The 18908-nt window shown below is 52.5% G+C and overlaps 1 protein-coding gene across 1 annotated transcript in view; it reads left to right on the top strand.

Annotated features, from left to right (window-relative positions):
• The first annotated feature begins 9558 nt into the window (after window positions 1–9558).
• Window positions 9559–18908, top strand: part of Sh3tc1 (SH3 domain and tetratricopeptide repeats 1) — a 32902-nt gene continuing 23552 nt past the window's right edge. Inside the window, exons 1-4 of the mRNA XM_036200156.1 lie at window positions 9559–9659; window positions 13691–13921; window positions 16198–16272; window positions 18744–18871. Of these exons, the coding sequence (XP_036056049.1) occupies window positions 13738–13921; window positions 16198–16272; window positions 18744–18871 (387 nt within the window). The 5' untranslated portion in view covers window positions 9559–9659; window positions 13691–13737. The remainder of the gene's footprint in view (window positions 9660–13690; window positions 13922–16197; window positions 16273–18743; window positions 18872–18908) is intronic.

The following is an 18908-nucleotide window of genomic DNA, read 5'->3' as shown; positions in this document are numbered from 1 at the left end:
ACTTATGTTAGGCAAAAAAGCAACCAACCCAAGGGGTTATCCACTCAGGAAGCCACTCCACATTCAAATCCTGAATGTCCTATTCTGTCCTGGGATCCCCCTTTTAGTTTTTGTTTGTTTGTTTGTTTTTGTTGTTGTTGTTTTTTTCTCCCTGAGACAAGGTTTCTCTATGATACAGCCCTAGCTGTCTTGGAACTCACTTTTTAGACCAGGCTGGCCTTGAACTCACAGAGATCCGCCGCCCCCGCCCAGTTCCCCTTTCAGTTTTAACAAGATCCACCACGCATTTGTAACCCATTCATTGGATTGTTTGTTTTTTCTGCATGTCCTGTGGTAACCCCTGTCCTCTTGATTTGTGTGTCCACCAAGGTCCACTCTTTGTGCTGTGATGGTCCGTGTCTTCTGAGAACACCAGGGTGCCATACCCATCTCCACAATGTCATCAAATGGTTTCACTCCGAAGTCCCCTGAGCTCCCCTGTGACACTCCCTCTGCTGGCCCCATGCTCTGCATCCTAGGTACCTGGTCTCTTTTCACATGCAGAGGAGAGGAGTGTGCTCCAGTGCGCAGGTGGCATGTGGCCACTTCCTGCCTGATGTGTCTCCAGAGCATACCTTGTAGGCATGCAGGAAAGCCCTGGTTCTTTATCATTGCACTTGCTATGCAGTGTGAGAGGGCATGTGACTTATCTGACACCAGGCTATTTCCAAGGTGCTGGTGTTGTAAACAGCTGGGCTGGCACCTGTCCCCACGCCAGAGGCAGCAATCTGAAAATGAGTGCCCGGGAATGAGACTGCTGGCCAAAGGTGAATGCAATTGTGATTGCAAGTGTTGGTGACCCAGTGGTACAGTGACCTTGGCTGCCTGCCAAGGATGTGGTGACAGATGTCAGTGCTGCTCGTCTAACCTTGGCCGTGACAAAGGGGGTCTTGGGGTCAGACAACATCATGTCAAGTTTTGAGGTAGTAGACAGGGATGGGACTACAGTTGCTCAAATGTAGGTATCTGCTGAGGTCTGTTACCCATTTAGTTTTTTGTCCCCACTGTGACCCACGGGGCCACAGTTCTTCCCTCAGGGGTAAAAAGAGGACTGGGCAGCCATTGCAGATGTTTCTCATCATGGCATGGGCTTACCTCAGCCTCTCTCTTCTGTCAGGTCCGCTCAGGACTTGTCCACCTTGAGTCTCATATCACCCAGCACTCTGACTCCCACACAGCCTCCAGAACCCTGCTCAAGAGTCACCGAATTGAGTCCTAAAAGCCTTCCCTAACTGCAGAGCAGAGAGAACTTGTCCCCACTGGCCCCCCTGCCCTGCTTCACATACATAATGGGTTTGTAAGATTATGTGACGAGTTCCCAAGATCCTGCTTTTGGTACTGACCTTGGCCCCTTGCTTTGCTGGCTATGAGTCTGTGTGGTAAGGCTGCTCTGAGCTCCTCTACACTGTCCTGGGGAGGCCACCATGAGCCGTGCACTTCGGGAATAACTTTCGGGTCTCTTGCAGTTGGGGAAGGGAAGTAATATACCTTTGTGGAGTACACTGGATGGCAGATGCCTGTTCTCCCCCATCTACTTACCATCTGTGGTAGCCCGAATGTATTTGGCCCCCATAAGCTCATAGGGAGTGGCACTATTAGGAGGTACAACCTTGTTAGAGGAAGTGTGGTCTTGTTGGAGGAGGCCAGATGGATGACACAAGCCTTTAATCCAGACCTTGAGGCTGGAGGGCACACCTCTAATCTTGGCCATACCTTCCGTTGGAAGTGTGTCACTGTGGGGGTGGGCTTTGAGGTCTTTTTCTCATGCTTCTGCCATTGTGAAAGTCAGGTGACGGCCTGATGCCTGCAAGATGTAGCACTCTCAGCTCTAGCACCAGGTCTGCTTGCACACCGCCACGCTCCCCTTCATGATCATAATGGACTGAACCTCTGAAACTGTAAGCAAGCTACCCTCAATTAAATATTTTCTTTATTGGAGTTGCCATGGTCATGGTGTCTTTTCACAGCAATAGAAACCCCAACTATGACACTGTCTTAGTAACTTTTCTATTGTTGTTAAGAAACATGACCAAGGCACATTCCAAATGAAAGCATTCAATTAGGGGCTTGCTTACAGAATGAGAGAGTAAGTCAATGCCAATCATGGCAGGGAACATGGGTGCAGACAGGCAGGTGTGGCACTGGAGCAGCAGCTGAGAGTTTACCTCCTGATCCACGGCAGGGACAGCTTGACACTGGGCTTGGTGTGGGCTTTTGGAACCTCAAAGCCCCCTCCTCCCCTGTCACACACCTCCTCCAAGGCCACACTTCCTAATCCTTCCTAAACAGTCCACCAACTAGGAACCAAAACATTCAAATATAAGCCTATGGCCAGAAGGTGGTGATGCACACCTTTAGTCCCAGTACTTGGTAGGCAGAAGCTGTCAGATCTCTGAGTTGGAGACCAGCCTGGACTATAGAATTCCAGGACAGCTAGGGCTGCACAGAGAAACCCTGTCTCAAATAATAACAAAAATCAAATATTTAAGCCTATAGAGGCCATACTCATTCAAAGCACCACACTTAACTAGCCAGCCTTGTTCATACCAGGTTGGATTTAGGGACATTATCTCACACCTTGTATATTAGTCAGGGTTCTATAAAGGAACAGAATTGATAGAATGAATATAATTTTTCCTCATATATATAAAGGGGATTTATATCAGAGTGTAAGTCATTGACAATCATGGCAGGGAACATGGGTGCAAACAGGCAGATGTGGCACTGGAGCAGCAGCTGAGAGTTTACATCCTGATCCATGGCAGGGACAGCTTGACACTGAGCTTGGTGTGGGCTTTTGGAACCTCAAAGCCCCCTCCTCCCCTGCCACACACCTCCTCCAAGGCCACACCTCCTAATCCTTCCTAAACAGTCCACCAACTAGGAACCATCTGTGGTTTAGCTAGTCCAACAACGTCTGGAGGCAGTTTTCTAGTCCACAAGGCTGGGTGTCTCAACTGGTTCAGTATATGCTAGAATCCCGAAGAAGTAGGCTCCAGTTCCAGTGAAGGAATGGGCTTGCCAGAGTGAGCAAGAGCAGACAGACAAAGAAAGCTTCCTTCTTTCACGTCCTTTTCAGAGGCTTCCAGCAGAAGGTGTGGCCCAGATTAAAGGTGGGTCTTCCCAGATTAAAAATAGATATTCCCACTTCAAATGCTTTAATTAAGAAAAAAAAAATCCCTCACAGGTGTGCTTAGCCACTTGGGTTCTAGTTAATCACAGATGTAGTGAGCTGACAACCAAGAACAGATATCACACATTGAGTTACCATCCACTGACTTTTCATTTTCTTGCTCAAGTTGTTCAAGCTGTGTCCATTGGGACCTCTTTTAGTTAGTGCCTGTGCCCTCTTGACATAGTCATATCATGATGGGGACCTGTTGAGCCACCAATCATTCATTCATCATTCATTCATTCATCATCATTCATTCATTCATCTGTCTGTCTACCTATCTGCTTATCTACCCATCCATGGTTGATTGATCAGTCCATCAGTTGTACTCTCTGATCTCTTGGCACTACCAGCCACTCCATGATCGTCTGTATATTTCCTACCCTTCCAGGAAATGTATGCAGTCACATTTCACGAGCCACAGCTGTCTGGGTACTCCATCCAGGCCACTTTCCACCCATCTACAGCCAAGATTTAGTCACTTGATGCCTTGGCCTACTGCCTGCCCTGTCCCAGCCCTGGGGGTGGAGCTTTTTTGTTTGCCTGGGCCCCTGTGGCTATCATCCCCACTTGACTGTGAGCTCAGGTGGGTGGTCCAGGCGATGTGGCCCAGCCACATCTCTGATGCTCAGCACCGGTCCATCTCCTCCACTCTTGTTGGACTCATGACAGTACTGATAATGGCTTCCTTTGTGCCCACCTCCTTTCATGCCTAGCAGATACTGAGCCAGGCAGATGTGGAGGCTGAATTTGAAATAGCTACCCAGAGGACTCACCTGAGCTATTGACTCCAGAACCTGTTCTTCCTCAGTCACCTCTGAGGAGAGCTGTGTGTGTGGGGGGGTGAAGAGTGGGAGATAGGTGTCTGTCTTCAGGCCGTCTTTTGTGTATGAATAGTGCTCTACAGAGGTGAAGGGCATGCCCCTTCCTGTAGCCGATGAGAGGAGACTCCACAGTACGCACCTGGCTTGGCATCAAAGCGGTGATCCCTTTGGCCACTCCTCCATTACATCACTTGGGAAACACCACAACTGGGCTCCTGCGCTGTGAAGGGTGCCGGTGTGGCTGTCACCTTGGGGCTTGCTGCTCAGAGCACGCAGGGAGAGCTTGCCAGCAGATGCCACTCAGTCTCTGTCTCGGCAGCACCACACCCCATCATGATGCCCCCTCCCCCAGGAGGCAGGAGAGAACATAGGAGCCGAGCCTGGCTCCTGGTAAGTAATCCCCTCCCACCTAACTGTCACCAGAGCAGGACCAAAGGAGGACTGGGTACATGCAGTTTGCTTGGCTGGAGAGACCAGGAAGGGGACCTTTGGCACCCACAGCTGGCACTGGGCTCATGACTGAAGCAAAGGCGCTTGGGGTGTGTGGCGAGGCAGGGGCACTGACAGCACTTGAGGTTTGGCTGGGAGTGGAGAACCGGAAAGTGGCTGAGACTTAAGTGGAGCTGTGCCTCCGGAACAACCAGTGTGGCCTCAGGGCCATTGCTCTCACACCCCATTAAGCCTGAGCTGACACTGAGGGGCAGGGCTGCAGAAATCCCCACCTCAAGCCCTCCTGCCCTCCTTAGAGGGCAGTGATGTGGCCCGGGAGCCTCAGTTTCCAGAAGGAGGACTCAGCTGATACAATTCTGTTCCTCTCAAAGGTACGCGTGAAGTGTGTGCTTAGCAGACTGGTTAATGTTTGCATAATCCATGGCCAGGATCATCCCAGGGATGACTGGGCTCTAGGAAATGCCAGGAATTCCAGGCAAGGCCTGCACCCCGAGTCAGATGCACAGGGGCTCTAGGAAGTGAGAACCCATGGGGCTTGGGGCCTAGTATCCTGGCATCATATACGAACTGGGACAAGACTTTCCTAAACTCTCTGGGAAAGTGGCAGCTATAAAGGACCCATATGGTCCCAATCTATTACTTTCTACTCAGTGGTCTGTGCACTCAGGATCCATAGGCCAGACTGTCCAAAGTCCTGGCCACTCCCAGCTTGGGACCTTATTCTGTGAGATCTCCACTCTTCACTGTAGAAGGATGAGCTGCTGGAGTTTCCCTTGCTGCCAGGCTGGATGGGGGCATGGCCCTGGCATGGCAATCTGAGCACCCAGTGAGAAGAAGGGCTCTGAAGCCAGGGTTTGTTTTGTTTGTTTGTTTGTTTGTTTGTTGTTTTCCCTGTGTACTTGTCTCCTTATGGGGTGTGAGGCCCCACACCCTTCTTCTTACTGCCTTGCCCAAGATGGAGAGCACTGTTCAGGGGAGTCACTGTGACAGATCTAGGACCTGGCCTACTGAGGCTCACCCAAGGGAGAGAAGTGATTGTGGACTTTGTAAGTTGCAGTGTCAGAGACTTCCCAAGCTGGAGGGTGCTGCTGGGCACCACTAACATCACCGGCCAGTATCACTACCCTAAGTCTGGGGCATCACAGAGGCAGCCCTTTCCCGGAGCAGGTGTCTTTGGACTCTCAGAGGCAAGGGAACTGCTTCCTGATTCCTGTGAGCCTCCGCCTGATTGGCCTGTCTCTGTCCATCTGGTCTGAGTGGCCCTCAGTTACCTGAGAGCCCATTTCCCCCTTCCTTTGTTTTACAAAGTGCAGCTCCTGCAGTCCAGGGCTGGAGTGCATTTTTACTCAGGGCTGGCTCCAGTGGCCAGAGCCAACAATAACAAACAGACCAGCACCTATTGGGCACACGGGGTTCTAGACCTACCCATGTGTGCACACGCGGCAGCTGCTCTCTGGCACCAGACAAATGCTGCCCCACCTAGTAGCATACAAGCAGACATAGAGGGACAGGTTGGGTTCTTAGCTGTGCAGAGGATGCCACCCAGCAAGGGCACTCAAGACCCACCAGCCTACCCTTCAGGGTAGGTGGGAGTCAGGGATGAGCTTGTCTTAGAAATGTGCCTTTCTGTTGAGACATAGGACATTCTGCTGAGATACTAGTTGGTTTCAGGGCTAGGCAGCTTTGACATGGGGAGGATCAGAGACTAGGATGCATCCCCAAGGCTGAACCTGTCTATGGACAGGGCTGATCTCTAAGAATTACCCTTGAGCCGGGTGGTGGTGGCACATACCTTTAATCCCAGGAGGCAGAGCCAGGTGGATCTCGGTGAGTTCAAGGCCAGCCTGGGCTACCAAATGAGTTCCAGGAAAGGCACAAAGCAACACAGAGAAACCCTGTCTTGAAAAAACAAACAAACAAACAAAAACCCAAACAAACAAAAAAAAGAATTACCCTTGAAATGAAAACACATTGAAAGCCCCCTTTCCTGTGCAAGGGGCTGAGGGTGGCTCTCTCCACAAGCCTCAGTTTCCCCATGTGCAATCCTGAAGGATGTCAGCTGCTGCCTTGTCATTCAGAGCCCAGTGCCCATGAGAGAACCAATGCTTTGCTGTCTTTCTCCTCCGTGTGACTGCTTCCACCCCACGTGGAGCAGAAGAAGTTCTGTATTCCTGGACTCCAGGTCAGCTGCTCCCGCCATCTCTTAGCGCCCATCCTATAGCCTAGCAGGTATTTCCCCCACATTGAGCCTTCTTTGCATGCTCAATCTGTCACAGGGGTGACCCACTGGTATTCAGGCCAGCATGACCCAGGCTACCTCTAGGCCTCAACAGAGCAGTCCACAGACCACACTCCTAGGCCAGACCTGGTCCCCTTACTGTGTAAAGTGGTGGTGGAGGGTAGCCATACCTACCAAGCTTCTTCCCTGGTGGCCCCATTATGATGGCAGAGTCACATCAGGCCCGATGATCAACAAAGCCTAACACATTTCTTCTCTGGGCCTTAAAGTATGCTTGTTTTCATGTTCTAGAATGATCTTAAGGCTCTGCTGGAGGCTTCTGCTCTCCTGAGCTCAACATTTATACAGTCTGGTGCAGATTAACCGCAGGGCAGGATGCCTAGCCTCCCTGAGCTGTCTGTGTTAGGGAGTGAGTGGCTTCCAGAGGCTCCTCCCTCTGGGATTCACCTGGGCTTAAGTGCTTTTCGGAGCTCTCCCGTCCCCTTGGAGATCCTTCACGATCCATCTTCGCTTAGTTTCCAATGAGAATTTGTCTCAGGATCTTCCACTTCCAGTAAGTCTTGCCTCTGTTGTCCTCCTTGCCTGCCCTCTGAGGCCTTCTCATCGTTGCTCAAGTCAGTCATGGTATCCTGGTGTCAGAGTTGGTACAGTGGGCCACCATGGCTATGGGGCTTTAAGCCACAGCTGATTCTGGTGAGCAGGATGTGGACTCTCCCATAGGTAGGGCCTGGAACAGAAGGTCCCCGCAATGACACACTGTCTCCTAAGAAGACTTGGAGTGTGCCACACAAGGGGACACTGTGCAGAGAGATTGAACCAGAGCCTCAGAGTATATTTGGGGATAACAAGGGTGCTGGCTACCAGCTCAAAGCCTACAGTCACTTGAGAGGGCCAGGCCAGGAACGTTCCTTTGTTCCTGTTGTGGTATAATGGCACCATGGTCTCCCAGGGGTGGCTCTACCCCTTGTCTTAGATGCATCCTGTTCTCGAATTTCATAATCACAGGACAATCCAAAATAGTAGTTGTGCCCATGATTTCATTAAATGTGTGCCTCTGGCCTCGATGGCCTGGATCCTGAGCAGCCTGAATGGCGGGCAGGGAGCACTTGCCTCAGAAGGCTAGCTTCTGGAGCAGAAGGGGAAATGAGAAGAGCCGGGATAAGAGGTGGGGTGGGGTGAAGAGCAACTGGTCACTGGTCACTCACGCACCTAATGCATCTCAGCAGCGCCTGTGAAGTTATGTGCTGAAGTGGGAAAGTGAGGCCATTGCTTTTTGGCTTGGTGCCTAAAACATGAAGCTGTGATGATCTGGAGACCTCACCTTTCAAGGTAGGGCCTGATTCTTGGGGTTCCTAAAAAATAGGACCTGCTGCCTCTGTCTAGAGTCAGACACCAAAGAGTGAGGGGATAAGGGAGCAAGGATCCTGGTTCCAGGACTTGCCTGAGTTGAGAGACCCTGGGAAAACCCCTCTCTAAGTCCATTTGATATCAAGCCTGTTGGGGTCACAGGGATGACAGTTTCATTGGGCTGTCAAGGAGTCCCATGGCATGATCCACCCAAAGGATCAGCATCAAAGCAATGACAACTTGAACATACTCCATCAGAACTGTGGGAGCTGAATGCCTCCCAACTCTACCTTTTGCAAAGGGGAAACTGAGGCTCAGGAAGGTGACAGGCCCTTCTAGAGGGATCTCAAGTGAGGCAGGCTGGATGTCAGAGCTGTGTGTGTGTGTCTGCTTTGTACCCCACAACTTCAGAAGGATCCTGCTGAAGAGCCCCGGATCAGAAAGGTCGTTGCCCTGCTGGATGGCCCCGGAGCACCCTGCACACACTGGGGGAAACTCTCAGAAAATCCCCCTGGCCTTGGGCCAAGAGAGCAGCTTCTGAGACAAACAGGATACTGGTTTTGGGCCCAGTGGAGACAATAGCCGGGGGAGGAAATGCCTCCAGACCCATGTTTGGGTGTGGGCTTGCAGGGACTGCTGTTGACACAGCTTTCAGGAAAATAGGCCTGGTGGAAGCTTAGCTTCCCGGGGGTCTGCATTCTCTGGAGAGAGAGGTGAAGCACTGTATACCCACACCCTCAGAACACCTCACAGATGGAGACAGGCAGGGAGGAGAGCTAGCCATAGCACCTAGTGAGTAGAGGGGGCAGCCCAGCCCCAGCTTTCAGGGTGGGTACTGCAAGAGAGAACAGGAGGCAGACCTCAATCTGGGTCCTGGGGAAGTTCTCAGTCAGGCTACATCCTGTGGGAAAGTAAAGCGTGTCCCCCCACAGGCCGGCTCCGAGGGTGTGGTACTTGCAAGCTGAGAAGGAGACTGGCCCCTTCCAGAAGGCTCCTGTTTGGAATCAATGGGCTGAAGTGATGCCAGGGACAGAGTGAGAAGCAGTACATGCGTATTTTGTGTGTACGCATGCAGAAATGTGTGAGAGGTCTGTGTACCCATACATGTCTCTAAGGCCACCCATATGTCGGCATACATGTGTATGCACGTGTGTTTATGGGAAAAGGGAACAGAATGCTGGGCTGGGGTTAGCAGGGCCTGAGGGCCCGCCTCCCGTGGACTTCCCCAATCTCAGCACTGAGGGTGTCTGCAGCCTTCACCACAGAGCACAGGGCTCGCAGTGGGCAGGCAGGGCCAGGGCCTGGCTCTGGTCCACAAGGAGCTAATGATCAACTGACCAGTGGAGTCCTTGCAGTGCTTGGCCCGCCTTGGGTCTCCAGGCCCCTAGGCTCAGGGAGGAAGTGGGGCAGGAAACAGGGGGCGGTGGCAATACTGAACAGTCAGCCAGCCAGCTGTGGGCGGCCCCTGCCTGTCCAGGCCAGCTGGAGACAGCCTGTAGGCCAGTCAGCAAGGAGCTGAGCCAGAAGTGGCCACCTGGCACCTGCGTCCCTGGGCCTGGGAGGAGGTTCTCCGGAGAGCAGAGGGCAGGTAAGGGTGCTCCAGACAGGGGTGTATGGACTTTGTGAGTTGGTTGTGGTGGGTAGAACCAGGCTTTGCCACAATTGTATCTAAGAATAGTATTCCACCTTCCTCTTTCTTCTGGCTTGTTTGGGGTTGGGCTGTGGCAGGACCCTGCCAGGGAGCCACTGGAGACTGGCACTCAGCACCCCAGGGCTCTGCCAAACTGTCAAGATTGCAGATGAGACTGACCCTTTGTGAATGTGTCCCTGAGGTCTGAGCAAGAAATGGGAGCTGAGCGACAATGTGGGATTCGAAAGCCAGTGGGCCCCAAGTATTGAACTCTAGCCTTGGTTCATTGCAGGCCATGACATGCATGCCTGTGCTAGCATGGAGCTTCGTGCGCCCCTGTGGCTCTGCCCTGGCCACTCTGAGGTCACCCTGGGTCTCTTTATGTTAATCAATGAAATATATAACTTGACTGGGGTCACTGACTGCTGTCTCTGGAGACGTCAGCAGGAGCAGCTTGTTTTAGGGCTCCAGGGCTTTCTGACCCTCTTTGCCCTACTGTGGGAAAACAGCTACTTAAGGTGGCACAAAGATATAAGGAAAATGTGCTCACGGTGAGGGACCAGACTCCCGCTACCTGACTTAGAGTCCCCTGCTGCTGGTACCCTGGCTGGGCCAAACCTTGGGTTGCATATCTGTGAAAGAGATGGCGTGAAGGTCATCCTCTAAGTTGAGGTTAAGGGTGAAGACTGAGAAGGATGCTGAAAGGTACCACCTTTATGTGACTGTCAACATGTTGCTGGTTTCACTGAGCCTCTTGCTTCTTAAATGTGTGAAATCACAAATGCCTCAATGTGGGTGTGTGAAGGCACTTTCCCAGAAGAGAAATCTTCAGGGGTGTCACCATGTTCATGGCTGCCATAACAAACTAGGATGGAAATTGTTCTCTTCGAGTTAGAAGGCCAGGAGTCAGAGCTCCCAAGGCAGAGAGTCCCTCCTGCTTCTTCCAGCCTCTGCTGTGGCTATATGGCTCCCGCCTCTGTCATATGCCCTCCTTTTCTGTGCATCTTGTTCTCAGTCAACCCCAGGTACCAGGTAGAGGACTCATTCTAATTTGGCAAGAGCACCTAGTCCATTGGGCCCATTCTAATGCAACATCCAAAAAGACTGAGGGCAACTACATCTGAAACCACCTGTTTCCAACCAAGTCCCCGCCCTGAAGTTCCTGGTAGTATGCTCTTGGAGAATGCTGCCACCTCCAGGCAAAGTCTCCACAGTCCTGCAAAGTATAGGCTCAGCATGTCCCTTGGAGCACAGGCAGGGCCAACCATAAAGACTCCTCCCTCCAGCCTAGGGTACTGATGCCAGCTGTAAGCCAGCATGCTATCTGTCTGCTTGATCCTAACATCCTGAGTGGGTGTTTTCGTTCTCATTTTATGGGTGGGTAAACTGAGGTGTAGAGAACCCCCCCACACACACACACACCGAGATTGGCCCCAGGTCTTCGTGTTCCAGCAGTAAAGTAGGTGGGCGTTGGCGGTCAGAGCCTGTGATGGCTGACTTGGTGTCACCTGATGCTTCTGCCACCTAGGCAGAAGACAAAGGCTGGGGGGGGGGGCAGGGAGAGACTGCAGGCCACTCTTGGCTGCTTGAACTCAGCAAATGTACCTTTTTTTTTGAGCTGAGGATCGAACCCCAGGCCTTGCACTTGCTAGGCAAGCGCTCTACCACTGAGCTAAATCCCCAACCCCAAATGTACTTTTGAAGCTTCTGGACACCATCTGGGGCTGGGCTGGCTGGGCTCCGGACTGCTTCTGTTGCTGAAGCAGACCAAGCAAGCCTGTGGAGGTCTGTGCAGGGAGGAGATGGCTCTACATGGGCAGACAGGGCCCACTTCTTCCCTGGGGCTCTTAAGTCCCACTGTGATGGCAGTTTTGGAGCCTTCAATGAGCAGGTAAGAAGTTCCCTCAGCCCCATTGCTCCAGAGACACTTTTTAAACCCGATGCCAGATCTGTGTGAGACCCCTGAGTGCCCTTCTGACCCAGGGATGGTAAGTTTTGTGGACTTTGGTCAGCTTCTATAGAGACATTGGCCAGCCTGGGGGTATGGACACCTCAAGTGGCCGAGAGAAGAATAAGAACACTGGGGTGGGACATGGTGAGTTGGGGGGGGGCAGTGATTGGGAGCCACAGACCCTACAAATCAGGACCTCACTCATCAAGAGACTGGATCAAGTGTTTGGTTGAGGGCCCTGATACGTCACACCAGAGGGGATCAGAAGTCATCTACCCCTTGGGCATGTACCTTCTAGTCCTCACAGACCTGGGCAAAAAAGACAGTGGGCCTCTGCAGTGGTAGGAACCAGGGCAGTAGTTTGGTAAACCAAGGCAGGGAAGGCTCAGGCTAGACTTAGGCCAGGGGGAGGAGGGACGGCCAATGCCTGAAGGGTGCCTTGGATGATCTCAGGCATGACCAGCTGGGACAGTGCCCAAGGACAGGGGACAGGAGGGCAGACTGGGTGCTTGTGTTCTTGAGAACTGGGCCATGCCAGGCTCCGGTGCCTGTGGTTTTGGTTTGGTTTTGTTTATTTTGGGTGTTTTGTTTTGTTTTCCTTTGGAATTGAGTGTTGAGGTGAACAGGAGTCTGTAGGGATCCAGGGTCCCCTTGGTCCCTTTGGTATGAGATACATCTCTTTCTTATCTGCCTATCTCAGATCTTAGCCTTCAGGCACAGTTGGAAAATGAGAAGGATTTGTCCACAAACCAACCCATTGGATTCCATGAAAGGCAGGGGCCTAGATGGGTAGGTTAGGGGTTCACTGAGGCCACTTCTCAGAGGTGGGGCTGTGCCTTTCACAAACCCTTGCCTCCCGGGGACCCAAGTCTCCCCGCTGTGAGTCACCCTCCCTTTCCAGCTGCCCAGTTACCATTCTGCCACCCCGAAGGCTAGGTGAACTACACTCAGTCAACCTCTACATAGGGCCCTTTGCCCTCTCTGGGGGGGTGTTGTGGCTAGCCCTGTCACAGTTACCAAAGCTGAGAGTCTAGCCTGTGCTCCATAGCCCTGCCTGTGGCCCCTCCCATCTACTTACCTGCATTTGGTGCTCTGTGCCCTCTGGTGGATGATAGAACCATTCAGGAGCATGGCCATCAGGTTACATTGTCCTTCTATCACAGTGATACCAGGGAAGAGTGAGGCACAATGACAGGCCCTACAGTCACCAGCTGAGGTCATGGGGTCTGGAACCACATAGCCCACAAAACTGATTTCCCCTCCCCTGTCACAGTGAGATGCATCCTCTCCCCTTCCCTTCTTCCTCTCTCCACCTCTTCCCCTTTTGTCCCCTTTCCTCTTTCTCTCTTCACCCCTCCACTGAGCTGATTCCCTCAGCCCTAGCTAGATGGGGTGTGTGGTCAAGCAACTGAAAACCAGGACCCACAGGTGTCTGATGGAGACTGGGGTTCATTTTTGTCCCCACAGCATCCTGTACGTGTGTTGAGTCATCTACAAGGATATTTGAGCAGGTGTCTCAGGTCGGACACCGAGCCATTTCTCAGGGACCTCCTGGAGAGCAAGAAGGGAGGCGCCCGCACCTCTACCCACCCTGTCTTGTCAGATGAAGTGACTTGGATTTGATGTCCATGTTGGTGCTGGGCTCTGATGAAGCCTGATTCAACTGTTTGACTGAGCTTGGGAGGAAGTTGCCAAGTGGAGCTCGGAAAAGTTTCATGGGGACTCAGTTGGTGAAGGGTTTGGGTTCTCTGGGCGGAAATATCAGCCTCTGCACAAAGGCCCTGACATAGTAAATATGTGGCGGACGTGAGGGACTAAAGAGGTGGGTGAGATGGCCTGAGGTGTGAAAAAAACATGCAGAAACCTGTGGGTCTGGTGGCCAGAGCAGCCTGCGCGGTCACCTATGGTAAACAAAGCTCACCACTGGTTCTTGGAGGTGCTGGGCACCCTGTGTTGCCAGTCTTCTCTTGACTTGGCTCTGACAGCTACATCCTATCACTAAGAGGCCTATTGGCTGACCACTGTCCTCTCTCCACAGAAGGCCAGCAACATGCCCAGCTCTTGGCCTTGAGGCCACCGTGTGTCATGAGGAGCTCCAGGGAGGAGGAAGAGGAGGTGACTTCGGAGGAGCTAGCCACCATGGGGCGGGGCTCTGAGGAACCTCCAGGAGGCTGTAGCCATGGGGACCAGATCCACAGTGTATCTGTGAGCTTGCCCACTGGTCAAGAGAGAGCAGGGCCTGAGGAGGCTAAGGCAGCAGTCAGAGGTGGTGAGTATGGCTGCTGAAGCCGATCTTATTCTCCTGGCCACCTGTCTACCCACTACATATACTTCTAACTCCTCCATGCTGACAGAGCTGGCATGGGCTCCCTGAAGCTGCTCACTGGGCCCAATGGGCTCAGTAGAGAGGGCCAGGCTTCTGGGCTGGGTATGCAGCTAGGCCCAGTGAGTCCTCTGCTGACTGGGAGCCTCTCTAGGAGCTTCAGTGATAGCAAAGTTGCCCTGGGGCCAACTTGCTCATCTGGAGAGTGTTCCAGAAATACCTCTGATGGACTAGTCTACACAGTGCTATCCCACCTTGTCCTCATCAAGCCCCTCCATTACTCAGGATGGAGTGCCCTCCCACAAGGCAAACCAAGGCTCAGGCTCTGTAGTGATCAGGAGCCAAACCAGGACCAGAGTCTTTTTTTGGGGGGCGGGGTTCAAGACAGAGTTTCTCTGTGTAGTTTTTGGAGCTTATCTTGGAACTCACAGAGATCCGCCTGTCTCTGTCTCCCAGTGCTGGGATTAAAGGTGTGCACCGCCAATGCCCGGCAGGATTGGAATCTTTTACAGAGGCCTGGGTGGTGGCTCCTGCTGTGTGGCTACCCAGGCAAGCAGCTGAGTGCTATGATGAGGAAGCCAGATGAGCTGCACCCCAGGAGGCCTGGTTCTTATTATGGTTGTCCACAGGGTACTGCTAGACTTGGGCCTCAGTTTCCCCCCACTTGAAAAACCCGAGAGGCAACCTTAGCAACCCCAAGGACTCCATCACTGCCATCCTTGGGTCCTGACAGAGAGGAGAGAAGAGGAGGACAGGCCCTCCCCATTCTCGAGCTTCATCATGTTGAATGACTATTATTACTTGCTCAGCTGTCCTGTCTCTAGCCTCTAGAGATAGCCAAACACTAAGGCTCAGTCACTCCTGATTGACCCAGCAGTGACTGACTTACTAAAAGGGAGCCCTGACCTTCCAGGCAGACCTGGCTCACACTATGATGTGTGGAGGCTGGGCACCTGCAGATTTTAGATCTGTCATTTGGTCCTTCTGCCCCTGGGTGAGAAGAAGGAGGAGTCTGGTGGTCTAGAACTGACTCAAAAACAGGAAATGGTCCTCCCATGAATGGAGGGTTGGGTGGGGCCGGGGCTGGGGCCTGGGGAGCCCACAGCTTGCCATGGCTCTCCTCCCAGAGAGGCCTGGGCAGGAAAATAAAAGGGAACATGCAGATAAGCATAGAAGTCATGACAGTCACCCCAGGCCACCAGGGAGAGACTGCCAGTGTCAGAGCTGAGAGAGCTTGGGAAGCATTGGGGGACCTTGTGGCCAGATACCTCCCCTCTGGAGGCTGGGCTGTGGATCCCAGAGATTGAACAAAACAGTGGCAAGTGTCTTTACCAGCAGAGACATCTCACCTGCTCCTTTCCATGTAGACTCAGGTATAAGTCTTTGTGCAGACCCATTCTTTATTGCTTTTGAGTAGATATTTAAAAATTGGAATTGTTGGGTTGTAAAGTAACCCCTAACACAGCCGCCACCACCATAACTGCCACTGCCACCACCACCACCACCAGCAGCAGTATACACACACACACACACACACACACACACACACACACACACACACCGTGGCATCAGAACGACTGTAGCCAGACCCATCCAGCCTGTAGACTTCTGTCCTAGGGACCACTGGCAGCAAGGCTGCTCAGTAGATAGGACAGCCTCAGCTCTGAGTCTTGGAAGGGCCAGAGTGGCACAGCAGAAGTCACAAGAAACAGAGTAAATGGCTCTCACCTCTCCAGTGAATGCTTCCAATGTGACCTTTCTCCATGTTCACTGCCTCTCGCTCTGAGAGTATATATAGACATGATAATTTTTTCTGAATTGTTTGAGAGCAAATTTTAGACATGCTGCCCTTGCATCTGGAAAGACATCTGGTAAGGGGGACAGAGTCAGAGATCTGAACTTGGAGAGTCGGCAGAGCCATGGCACATGGGCGGTGTCCTGAAGCTGAAAAGAAGAAGTCCATCTGGAGCTGCATATGCCAACCCACTGCACCTTGTTTCAGTCCGATGCCCATGTCGGGTTCCAGAACTGGGCTGTTGGGTTAGGACTGGTTTCTTGCAGTATGCTGCCAGGCTACCAGCCTACCCTCTGGGGTTTTTCGTGAGGCATCTCAGGTGGCGGATGAGAAAGGAGTCCAGTGGGTGCCAACCCTTCTTCCTGAGGGACCAGGTTGTTTGGAGAATCACTTGCCCCTCTAATCACAATTACCTGGTATGTTACAGATACGGCTCCTCCCTGCAGTATGGCTGAGCTGGTTCCTGAAACCCCTTCCAGACAAGTGGCAGTGTATCCCACAGGTAAGTATCGGGGCCTGAGTCTCACAACAGGCCAGACCTGCTGTCTGTGTCACTGGCTGTTACGGTAACACACAGAGGTAGGCTTGTAGAGTGGGCCTCCTGCTTACCATGGTTGGCAGGCTCCTTGCTTTGGATCTGGGGCAGCAAGTCCCAGTGGGAGCACATGTCAGGAAACAGCACTTGTCCCATGGCTGAGAACTGAGAGAGAGAGAGAGAGAGAGAGAGAGAGAGAGAGAGAGAGAGAGAGAGACAGGTCCCTCTGCTCTCCAGTGGCTCCCACTCAACTCTAATTGCTTTATTTCATTTTTGTTTTTTGAGGCAGGGTCTCATTCTGTAAAGCAGGATTGCCTCAAACTTGAGGCAATCCTCCTGCCTCAGCTTCCTGTGTGCTGGGATTATAGGCTTGAGCCACCACACCCAGCTTTTAGGCCTTCCTTCTTAGAGGCCTCACCACCTCCTAACACCACAAACAAAGGACCAGGACTTCAACACTTGGACCTTGGAGAGGGGATCATTCCAAGTCACATGATAAGCAAATGTAGAGAGTCTTGGGAACCCAAGTATCCACCCAGGCCTTTGCCTTAGGGCTTAAGGCTTCCCACATTATCATTAGCTGGAGTAAGTCAAATGCAGGCTCTGGCTTCAGAGAGCTGAGGAAAGGCCTTGAATTCTAAGTGTCTCCACACACAGAAGGCTGAAAGCCAGGGTCAGTCTGTGCTCACATCCAGACCCTAGCATCTATTGAGGCCCGAGCTGAGGAGCATTGCATATGGAATTGGACTAAGGAAGCCCCGCCTTGGAGCCTCACTGTTATCTCCAGCTGTGGGGAGCCTGAGTACCCAGCTCTGAAATTGACTGTTCTACCCATCACCCTTGGACTCTTCTTTGGGGTGGTCAGTGCTGCCCGCGGTTGCTTGGGGTGCATGAACCCTTGTGCGATTACAAATGCAGAGCCTGCCCTTGTAGGGAAGAGGGGCTTCAAAAGTGACCACAGCTCAGGAGTCTAGAGCAGTGGTTCTCAACCTTTCTGATGCTGCGACCCTTTAACACAGTTCCTCATGGTGTGGTGACCCCGAACATAAAATTATTTTGCTGCTACTTCATAACTGTAATTTTGTTACTGTGATGAATAATAATGTTAATATATAATATGGAGGGTCTCTGATACGCAAACCCAAGGGGGTTGTGACCCACAGATTGAGAACCTCTGTTTTAGAGGTTTCTATACTAACCTTCCCCAATTGGGGTGAGAACACTGACATCAGAATCCCCAGGCCAGAAGATACAGGCAAGTGCTCTGGGAATGTCGGTCCCAAGGATGTGGGAACCAGCATCTCTCTCTCTCCTTCCTTCCTTTACTCTTCCCTCCATGGGAGAGAACAGCCCCTGAGAAGGTTGCTGCCAGTGATTGAGGGACAGTCAAGGGGCTAGATTGATCAGCATTTTCAAGCACTGGGACAAACAAATTGGCTTCCCAGGAGCCTGGATTGCTCCAGGAGCCTGGGGCAAGAGGCATTAGAGGAAATGGTAGCTAGAGGAGGGAGACTCCCAGGTTAGAAGCTGGGCAAGGCAGGAAGAAGACCTGAGATGGGGCTGAGGATGCCCTGATGTCTTGAAGCAGTAGATAGGATCACACAGGGCCAACAGGTTTTATTTCTCTAAGGGGTGGAGACACTATTCACAAGGGCAACTTGTATTCAAATTTATTGGACTATATGACAAGTCACACTGGGCAGCTCTCAAGAGCCCTGCAGCCCCAAATGGTTGGTGGCCACTGCATGTAATGTGTAGACAAATGCAGTATCTACCATGAAGAAAGACCCCCTGCACCGTGCTACCCTGCAGGGGTGAGAACCAGGCCAGGTCATAGTGCACAGGGTTCTGGCTGTGTTGAGATCCGAACACCGTCTGAGGGGGGCCCAGGAAAACTAGCTGCAGCTCAGCTGTCCCTCCCCAGCCAACACATCTTAAGAGGGTGGGCAGGGGCAAGGGTGGGGACTTGTGGATTGATAAGGTGTGGGTCAGGGCCCTTCTGAAGGTGGGGAAAAGCCAGTATGGAGACTTCAGAGTGCCTGGCATGCCCATGGAGGTTTGAGTTGAACCCACATCTGAAGCTGTGTTGTGAGAGTGGGAGGTTGAAGGTCACAGTTGCTAAGGGACCCTTGCTGAGTGGATACTCTTTGCTGGCCCATGGGAAGGAAGGAACATGGATCCCTTTCTCCTGTGCAGGGCAGGCACAGCTAGGGAAACCAAGACTGGAGAGGTAAACAATGGCCCAGGGGCCCATCCCCTGCTGGATGACACAGACAAATAATTGAGAACAAGGTTGGGAAGGGAACAGCCACTCATCCCTTTACAGGCATTGTGGAGTTTGTCGGATTATAGACTTCTGTTGAGGGGGGAAAGCTGGGTGGGAAGCATTGTCCCCATCAGGCCAGACAAGCTGCCTGACCCACCTCCTGCTCCTCCAGACCTGACCCTGCAGCTGTTGGCCGTGAGGCGGAAGAGTGGGCTGCGGAGTCCCAGCCTGCAGCAGGCCCTGAGGAACCGCCTGCGCCTGCTGGAGAATGACAGCCGGGAAGTAGCACGTGTGCTTGGAGTGAGTCAACCCTCAGGGGCCTAGGGAGCAAGTAGGA

This window comes from Onychomys torridus, chromosome 10, assembly GCF_903995425.1.
Source record: "Onychomys torridus chromosome 10, mOncTor1.1, whole genome shotgun sequence".
In the NCBI taxonomy this organism is placed as follows: domain Eukaryota; kingdom Metazoa; phylum Chordata; class Mammalia; order Rodentia; family Cricetidae; genus Onychomys; species Onychomys torridus.
Note: the sequence above shows the minus strand (reverse complement) of the source record. Positions and strands in the feature narration are given on the sequence as shown.